This window comes from Arachis ipaensis, chromosome B2, assembly GCF_059453495.1.
Source record: "Arachis ipaensis isolate K30076 ecotype BB chromosome B2, ASM5945349v1, whole genome shotgun sequence".
NCBI lineage: Eukaryota > Viridiplantae > Streptophyta > Magnoliopsida > Fabales > Fabaceae > Arachis > Arachis ipaensis.
Genome location: NC_142437.1, coordinates 118,584,473 through 118,595,369, shown reverse-complemented (window position 1 = coordinate 118,595,369; position 10,897 = coordinate 118,584,473). Strand labels below are relative to the sequence as shown.

The 10,897-nt window shown below is 30.2% G+C and overlaps 1 protein-coding gene across 1 annotated transcript; it reads left to right on the top strand.

Moving 5' to 3' along the window:
- Positions 1-275: 275 nt before the first annotated feature.
- On the top strand, positions 276-593 carry LOC110268143 (uncharacterized). The gene has a single exon (XM_088506199.1). It carries the CDS (start codon positions 276-278, stop codon positions 591-593), a length of 318 nt encoding a protein of 105 aa, XP_088362325.1.
- The last annotated feature ends 10,304 nt before the right edge of the window (positions 594-10,897 follow it).

Below are 10,897 nucleotides of genomic sequence, written 5' to 3'. Positions count from 1 at the left end.
TTAATATTTTAAAAAAATTTTATAGTAATTTTAATTTTAATAAAATATGATATAAATAAGGTCACGTCAATATTAAAATAAAAAATACTTATCTAATAAATTTAAAGAGGAAATAATATATTAACAAAAAAATAAAATTAATTTTTTAAAAATAATAGAAAAGCAGCTGAACAGGCACTATCGACTGTTGAGCCGCTAGTATTAATAACTTCCAAGTTACAAGTTCCAAGCATCGATCTTAGCTTGCTCTCTTTTGTGAAAAAGTGACCAAGACAATGGCTTTGAAGTCCAGAAAGGGAAATGCCACAGCTGAAGAAGCTTCATGGTACTGTGCACTTCTCCTTGTTTCTTCCACTCTCCTCATCATGCTAACCATCTTCACTGATGAACACAATAGCAGCACCATTATTACTCTCCGACGACCCTGCGAGGAGATCTATGTGGTCGGAGAAGGGGAGACGCTTCACACCATAAGTGACAAGTGCGGTGACCCTTACATCGTTCACAACAACCCTCATATCCATGACCCTGATGATGTCTTTCCTGGCCTTGTCATCAAGATTACACCTTCTTCTTCTTCTTCTTCTCCATAATATTTGTAGTCTTATTAGTTGTGTTCTTTTGTTATTAGAATAGGAAATTTGTAATAATCGTCATATATGCATTTGAACATTAAACTGTTTTATATGCTACTATATATAATGTGAAACTCTTTTAGTATTGATGAGGTGAGTATAAAATGCAACATATTATTATTTCATTTATATAGTGTTGCATACAAGTTATGAATAATTTGTGGAAGCAGCAGCCAGAGCATACATATGGTTATGGCTAAAGAAAGTTTAATCTATGTAGTAGTTTCATCAAATAATATAAGAATGTATAAAAGATAAAGATTTGATTGTGGAACACTAGAACTTGTCGATTAGAGTGAGGTAGAAGATGTTTTGTTTCATAGCTAGAACTATAAGATGGGTAACCTAATGTTATAACAAAAATGCTATTTATATATTCAAATTACTTACTAAAATCAATTATATATTATGTATTTTTATATCAATACATACATATGTAGTTTAATTTATTTTAAATATATATTTTATATTAATAATTAATTTTAATGATTGATTTTAATGTATATCTAGTATGGTTGAATATACAACGATTGACAAACATTGTAGCAAATAGTATATGCAGTTGATGATTCAAAGATTTTAGGACAAACTTTCAAAGCTTTGATTGTCAAGGAAGATTTGAATTGGATCTGAGGTTGAACGCTCATCGTAACTCCATCACAAGGCTGATGAATCTACAGGCACTGAAAAGTGAGATGATCTGGAAGACTAGAGGAAATTCAAAACTCCAACTCGATAATTGGAGGTCATGCAAGAACCTGGGTGGCCATGGGAAGAAGATAAAATTATGGAATTAATGCCCCCTTACTTCCATCATTAGGGGTGAAAAAATGCTTATCAATCTTTCGCAAATATTTTTAATTATTGTAGGGCGTTCTTGTTTAAACCGATCTTTCTCTTTGCTTCAATTAATTACCATTGTTAGTTTACTTAAACTTGCATCCTTGTAAATTTTTTATTAATCTTTTTTCCCCTGCTTTTGCAACTGCTTACCTTTATATTTTTATCTATTAAGAAATTATTTTGCATGATTCAACAACTCAAGTCTCATAGACAGAAACAGACAACAGGCTATAAATAAAAGTCTATTGTATACTATCTAAATCTTTAAGAGCATTACAATCTAGATTCTTTTTTTTTTCCTTTTTCTTTTTCTTTTAAGAATGCTTCTTGAGCAGTACCATTGACTATAAAAGGAATTAATTAAGGAAGTATTATATTCAATAAGGAGGAGTGCTAGGGGCAGCAACTTTTGTGTTTTGTAACCATCAATTGGCCATCAATAATATTTTTAATGGTGTGAGATTACATCCGATGGTGAGAGATCACTCACTTTTCTTTTGATGGTTAAGTGCTGGTCACAAAATACAAAAGTTGCTGGCCCCTAGACTTTCTCTTCAAGACGAGATCCCTATTTCACTTTTTACATTTAGGCTATGCATATAACAATATTTCTTACATTCCGAGTAGAATATAGGCAGTATGAAATTATTTATGCTATTAAAAGAAGAGTGCTAAGGGGCCAGCAGAATTTGTGATGTGTAGCCATCAATTAGCCATCATCAATAATATTAATGGTGTGAGATGACATCTAATAGTGTAGAATTACTCATTTTTCTTTTGATTGTTAAGTGCTGGCCAGATTTCAATAAAAGTGTTGCCCCCTAAACTTTCTCATAAGGAAATTCAATTTTGTCAATTATGTGAATTCATTCTAATCATTGCCAATTATGAAAAGTTTAAGCAGACTTATATTGTTTGCTAACTATAATATTTTGCAGAAATTTAACCAAAGAATTTCAGATATTTCTAATGTAAATATTAAAAAAGTTTGATCTATTTAATTTGTGGTTGGTTAATCACTAACCATAGCTTTATAAAACTTTATGCCTCTAATTTCCACCTTGTACTACTGTTTGAAAGTTTGTATGCAAAGAGATGCAGTTCTATTCTTGTAAAACTTTTTGGTTTGTGTATCTGGATGGCTATTTGAATACTGTACTTGTAATTGAACCACTTTTTGTCACCTTTTTTCTGAAGCTAAGGTAAACAAACTATATATATATATGCTCTTTTTTTCTTTTTTTTTTATGATTCAAATTAAGAGACATCATCAATAATTTTACATAAATGAAAAGTTTCTGCTCTGAATTTTTAATTTATGTATTATTCCATTTAGATCCTACTAAATTTCAGTCCACATATTTTTACTGAAGAGATTGGATAAACTTAAAATAAAATTGTCAGATAATTTTTTGTAAATGATTTTAATTTATTTAAGTGCTTATAGCATTTAATATAAAGGGAAATGAATATTCAATTAAACATTCCTATTTCAATTTTAACATTTTCAGTTGTGTATGGTAATTTTTGATACATCTTCAAATCAAATCATTGAAATCAGAAACAATTAAAATTATTTATTTTCAAGAACTCTAACCAAAACAAAAATTTTGGCAGATAGTTTAGGATGCAATTCATCATGACTAGCAATTCATCTTTGATTTGTGATTTCTACTTGTTGGGTTGATTCTGTTGCTTGTTTCATTTACTGGCTTTGCTAACTGATTAGACCACAATTAATATAACTAACATTCGTGTCATGTATTTTGCTTGCTTTCTAAGGTATATGTTCCCCGTTCATCTCAGCTACCGGTGACTATGTTTCAAAGAATTTGTGCTCCTTATTGAAATAAAACTATGTTGTGGTTGGAGTTCATTCAATTGTAGTAGGCAAACTTGTTTTAATAGACAAGCATGTTTATTAGAAAAAAAGAAGCCCACGCTATGCTAACCTAATTAAAAAAAAAAAAACAACCACACGGTATGGTTACTTAAAACTTTGGAACTGGAATATAGAGGGAAAGAACATAGAAATTGTAATACACAGAGGGATATAGAGACATGGCGTGTATTGATTGAATGAGTGGAGTCCATGAACAAGTTACTCACATGATATTGTTTCAGAGTGCCATGCGAATGGTGAACAGTGAACACAGTACACTTCCACCTTCAATTTCCATCAATTAAGCCACATCAACTATTTTGTGAGAAAAGTCTCTAATAAATTCGTAATAACATTCCTAACAATTTTTCGGTAATAAGTGATAACCACTAATAAAGTTGTTTAGAGGACTTTATTGAATTCAAAAATATGAACTCAATTTTAATTTTTAAGGTTATAGTGATATAATATAAATTGAGTAAATAATATAGAGACGAGATAATAAACCTGAAATTTATAACAAATGACAAAAGCTTGTTGGTGGTAACCACTTGGTAATTGACTAATTGCCATAAGTCCAAAAGCGTGTTTGTTTTAGGTTTTGTTTCTACTTTCTATCTCACGTTCTTGGAACCATTTGGGAAAGATACAATAACTGAGAGCAATGAAGAATAAAATAATAATAGAACCGATGGATATGAAAGAGGAAGCAAGTTGTGGAAGAAGCTAACATGATTATTTGTTTGGGGTTGACTTATTAATTTATATAATTTTTTAATTAAATAATAAATCATTAGAACAATTAAATATATAATAATAGAATAATCAAATGTATTTATAATAATACATGTAAGAATTTTTTTTTATAAAAGATAATAAAAATAAATAATTTTTTTGAAAGCCAATTAAACTGACCCTTAGGTCCAGTTTGGCTAAACAGTTTAATTAAGCTCTTTTTAAAAAAAATTAAATAATAAATATCTATATTAAAAGTAATTTATAAATAAATTATTTTATTTTTAGATTTTTAGTTCTAAAAGTGCTTATTTAAAAAAAATATGATAAAAAATTTATTATTATAAAAGAAGTCATTCTTGTACTATGGTAACATGTTTTTTTAAAATATTATTCCATAACGAGCGTATTCTTAGCGTACTCTTAGTCTATATATTGGTAAAAACTTTATAATCACAGATAAAAAAATATGAATAATAAAAATAATATTTTTTTAAATAATATTCTAATAAATTAGATTGACTTTTTTTTTTTTTCTAATCCTCTTTAATATTTTCTTGATTTTAATCAGACGCCATCAGGACATTGGCACCCACATATCAGGGAAGACGGATCTTAGATTCTCACAGAATTTTGGATTGCAACGATAAACGAGCCTGCAACGTTTATCAACACTCTTACGGAATAATTATCCGTCTTGTAGCGAGATTTGCACTTACAGGATTGGAAATTCTTCGAAGGAGGATCCTTTCGCTTAAGGTTGGACTTTGGAGGCTCTCCTCCACCGATTCCTCCTCGTTTATCTCCCTTGGAGGAAGAACCACTAGGAGCGATAGTAACCTCAGCCATTTGAGAAAAGAAGATAGAAGAAAACTTTACACCGGAGCGGTTTTGGATTAACCGCTTCCCATGCTATTTTATATCTATATGTAAAAGGAAAAGTTTCACGTTTATTTCGATGAGGGATTTATACTCAAATAAATTTTTTTGCCAAAAAAACGTTACCATGGTATAAAGAATTTAGGAAAGAAACGAAGAATTATTTAAAAAATTATTTTTTTTATTATTTATATTTTTTATTTGTGATTATAAGATTCTTACCAATATATAGATAAGAGTACGCTAAGAGTACGCTCGTTATGAAATAATATTCTAATAAATTATATTAATTTTTTTTCTAATCTTCTTTGATATTTTTCTGATTTTAATATTTTCCTGATTTTTTTTCTAATAAGTTATGGAGTGTGCACATTTATGTTATTGAAATGCACTTATTTTATTCATATTCATTTGCAGAGTAATCTGGATTTAAAAGGCAGCAAGGGGGAGTACTACTACTACATTTGATTTTCAACATCAGCAAAAGATTCATGTCTCTAGTTCTCACATTGTACTACTATTTGAAAGTTTGTACAAACAGATGCACTTACATTCACTTTTGTGATGTGAAACTCTTATTTGATTTGTGTATCCTAATGTAATTGAACCACTTTTTGTCATGATTTTTGGGAATGCCACACTTTTTTTTACACAAGTGAGGAGTTTCTAGAGTTAAGCCCCACCTTGGTTTCTGAGATTGGCGAGTTGCACTGAATTAGTACTTGAGATTCCAATTGCACTAAATTAGTCCCTCAGATTCGAAAAAATGCACCACGTTAGTCCTTCTTCTAATTTCCATCACCCGAGCACTGACGCCGTCAGTGACGTGGCCAGTTCTTGCCACGCTGAACAGAATGAAACGAGGTGGTTTCTAATTTGGTGCTAAACACCTCTTTGAACGACGTCGTTTGTATGTGATGAGAAATAAAACGTTAGGCACCCTTTTTTTGTTTCTACTCTTCGTCTTCTACTTCTCCATCAGTGCAGAGAAAAAAAAAGTTTCTCTTCCATGAGTGACCCAAAGTAGCAACAGGTGGCTGCAATAGGATTTTTTGAGACCATTGGGACACGACGTTCGCTGTGCAGTTGTCGGAAGAGTACGTTTGCCACTACAGGGATCTTCTGTGTCGTCACTGAGGTTAGTGAGGATAAAATTTTTTTTTTCAAATTTAATGGAATGCTGTGATGTGTGTTAATCATGGTTAAGTGTTTTGTATATTGTCAGTTCACAAGTTTTAAAGCTGATTTTGTGTTAGGATTTTATTTTGATGTTTTGTGGGACTGTGTTTAGGGGTTTCTTTTTATGCTCTGTTCCAATGGTGGAAGAATCAGCACCCATCGAAGGCAATAAACCCACTGCCCTGGCTGATAATACTTCACTACCCAACATCACAGAACCAACAAATTCTGATGAAGCTGTCTACGACAAAGAGAGACCAGGAGTTACAGTAAGATATCACTTCAATTCATCTCTACTATAGGAAAAAAAGAAGGTTAATTGTGATTGTAGTGTGATGGTTTCGATTTGGGATTTTTAGTGGCCAAAGCAATTGAATGCCCCACTTGAGGTTGATGATCCTTAGATTGCTGATATAATTGAGTTCGAAAAAGCTAGGCAATAGAAGGTAATTTATTTACATACATGTTATGGTTTCATTTTGGATTTATATATTGGACTCCTGCTTCTAGTCCAATTAAAAAATTGTTGCCTTTCTTGTTATGTCTAGATTAGTTAATTAATGTTTGTTGGATTGCACGTGTTTGCTGGCTATTTTTTTGGGTTGATAGCTACTTCGATTGAGCTCAAAATCCCTATTTGCATATTATGCATGCTATATGTTTGATGAAATGCTAATGTGAAATTATTTTGTTTAATTCTTATGTTTGGTCAACATTTATCTTAAATTCTATTCTCATTAGGCATTATAATTAGAAATTATGCACTTTTATGGGTTGAATATAAATAATTACATACATAGTTACTTGTTCTTTGATGTTATTAAGCAATTCAACTTGATTTTCATCAAGATTGCCACTTTTGAAACAAGACCTGTGTTAATGTGATTTTTTTTTTGTTTTTGTGATGAATAAGTAAGCTTCTCTACTCTTGAATGGATTATGGTTGTGGTGCTAGGCAGAAAGACTATGTCAGAAACGTGCCCTCGAGGCATTTAGGTTGGATCCAGCTAAATGGGGAGGTAACTACACAATAACTATATTGGTATACCCTTTTATTTGGTTTTGTTGATTGCACATTATTTCATCTTGTTGGTCATTGGCCTGTTGTTTTAATTGTTCTAAACTTGCAGGTGGACATGATCTATTCATTGTGATTACCTTTTTTTAATTTTTTTCCTCTTTCTTCTTCTACCACTTGAGGCACACGAGTTTTTGTTCAGAATTCAGAAGTAGCATTTAGGTTGAATTCTCTTGTAGACTTTTTGCTGGTTAAATTTCAAAATGAATGCTCATGAGCTTTCTTGATATTCAATAGATTCTTTTAAAATATTTAGGTGTCAATTTTTCTCATATGTTATTACCCATAAACTGCAGTGAACGTTCAGCCTCTATTTGAATCTCCTTCAAATTTTTAAGTTTATATTGCATTGCTAAAACCTCATGACAGAATCATGGCACTTGATCTTCTTCATGGTGGACATCTTTCTCATGGATACCAGGTATTTTCAATTTTCATCATCCACCATTTCCTGTGATAATGAAATCTATCAAGTTCATGGATTATTGGTAATTTCTTTTGGCAATTTCTTCAAGGATTAGATAGAAATCACTTTGTAGTTATTCATAAAAATTTAATGCTTTTATTACATATCTATTTATGTATAATTCTTATTAGTTGAGACTTTGTTAGGGTTAGCCTCTGTTGTGGACCACCGGAGAACAGAGCGGCAGCCACACCCACATCACTCTGGAACACTCGATGCTTTACTGGTTCCTCTGGAGATCTTTCTGTTTGACCGCCGAAAACTCTGGCTCCCACTTGCACTCATGATCCTAAACCCAAAAAGCTGCACAGTGAGGAAGAAGACGAAGAACCAGGAAAAGTGGGTAGAAGAAGAAGGGGAAGAAGTTAGGGCAGAAATCTTGGTTATAAAAGGAGACAAGGACTAAATTGGAGCTAATCAAATTTATTGCCATGTCATCTAACCGTTGCTGGGTCCAGCGTGGCAAGAACTGGCCACGTCACTGACGGCGTCAGTGCTCCGGTGACGGAAATTGGAAGAAGGACTAACGTGGTGCATTTTTTCGAATCTGAGGGATTAATTTAGTGTAATTGGAATCTCGAGGACTAATTCAGTGCAACTCGCCAATCTCAGGGACCAAAGTGGAGCTTAACTCGGAGTTTCTATTCTTAAGTTTTAACTTATGTATTACTGCATGTAAAGCCTTTTTAAATTCACACGATTTTAATTTATTCTGGTACTTCTAGCATTCAATCAAAGATTCTTGTTTCAATTTTAATAGCATGATACATTTTCATTAATTATACAGATTCTGTTAGCAGACATGAGTAAAAATGATTTGAGTAATCATTTAAGCACAATAATACAAGCCTGCCTCCATTGAATTTATGCATCATTACCAAGTTTTATTTTTCTGTCTCTCTACCTACATATGCACATGATTCTTCTATTGGTAGAGAGAGAGGGGCAGAGAAATAAAACTACTCTCATTATTGTTGCTCAACAGTAGCCCATGCCCCAGCAGTGTAAATAGAATCAACTTCATTTGTCTCTCACCATTTCAAAATTAGGTGTAATTTATTCAATACTTAGCTACATTATCGCATGACTCATCATAAAACTAATTTATACTTTGAGTGAGTTATGGTTTATGCATTTAAAAATAAAATATTTATACTATAATCCAATCTAGAGATAAAATAGAAAACCAAAAAAATTGGATATTAAAATGTGCAGAGTCACACTAAAATTTAAAGTTAATATAGTGAATGTAAACAAAATGAATTTAAAATTTTTTTAATTGACAAGTTAGAATAGTAGACTAATGACTCTATGGTCAAGTAGTAAAGATAATTAAAAAAGATAATTTCACAACATCAAACATTTCAAATTCAAGCATATATTCAATCTTAACACTTTTAAGTCATGTCAAGTAATTAGAACAAGAAAAAGTATAAGGTATCAATATATTATCTATTAATTTATTGTCAATTATAGTTAATTATTATATTTTAAACACATATATAAAAAAACACATCCAAAAAATACATCTATAAAAATACATTTATTAGACACAGTTATAACAAAGACATTTTTATTAGATATATCCACAAAGATATTTTCATTAAACATAGTCATAAATAAAAGTTGGCAGAAGTTGGTAAAAATACTATTGGTACTGTAGCAACATTGTTAGAACAATCAGACTGATAATTAATGTCACCAAAAAATATATTTAAACAAAATTACTCTCAAGAATGAAATTATTTTAAAACTAATTAATTATTAGTTAGCTAGGAATGCGTAAAACTATTATTTAAAAAAAAAAGGTAAATTATTAAATTGGTCCCATTTGTTTAGGCGTAATCTTGTTTTGGTTCTTAAAGTTTAAAGTGTCTTATTTGAATCAAAAAAAGTTTCATTTAGCTTCAATGTAGTCCCACCGTGAGTTCAAAGTTAAATAATTAATGGAATGTCCTATATGACAGCAGTATAAGAATAAGATCGATAATCTGGAAAACAAGTACGAGCTCCAGAGGCAAAAAATCAACCGTATTTATTTATCATTTTTCTTACAATTTAAATGAAATATTTTCTATAAAACCAAGGAGAATGATAAATAAATGTATTGATGCATCCACGGTTGATTTTGTACCTTTAGAGCTTGTATTTGTTCTCTAAATTATCGACCTTGTTCTTGTACTGCTGTTATGTAGGACATTTCGTTAATTATTTAACTTTAACTTCACGGTGGGACTAAATTGAAGCTAAATGAATTTTTTTTTTATTTAAATAGGACACTTTAAACTTTAAAGATCAAAACAGAATTACGCCCAAACATAGAGGACCAATTTAGTATTTTACCCTTAAAAAAACAAAAAGCACATTTTATTCCATAAAATCTACTTAATATACTAAAACTGGTTTTCCCCCGGCTACTAAAGGTGACGTGTCGATCTCTCATGCCTCCGTTTTCCCTCCAAAACGAATAAATTTTTTTTCTATTCTAAATTATTTTATTGTAATTATATTATAATTAATACTAAATGAATAATATATAATTATACTAATTTAGCAACATATCTTCATTATAATTAATACTAAATGCACTATTAAACTACTTATCAATTATCAATTAAAAATACTTTTAATAATTTTAATGATAATAATAATATCAATAATAGTAATAATAATAATAAAAAATCTTTGTTACCCGATTCACGTATATCAAATAATTTTTCTAAATTATTTTATAAAAAATATCTTTAATATAATTATATTGTAATTAATATTTAATGAATAATATATAATTATACTAATTTAGAAACATATCTTCATTATAATTGTATCAAATCAAAATTTAATGCATTATTAAAAAATTACCTTAATAATAGGTAATTTACATATTTATTTTTGTTTTACTAAAGTCTATATATAGTGTTTTCCTGTGATACATGAATCTAAATTTGAGAACATATATTTTATTCGTGGCAAGTTGTTAACCCATTTATATTGATAATAATAATAACTTTATTAGAATAAATATCAAATTTTATTCCTAATATAAAAATATAAAATTTAATTCCTTCCATCTTCATTTTACCACTATAAAAGACCATGTATACTAGAAGAAAATATCATTCGTTTACCAATAAATCTTTCATTTGATAGCTTTTACAACAATTTTTTTTCTTCCTATGAGGCGTCGTTGCAAGAAGGCA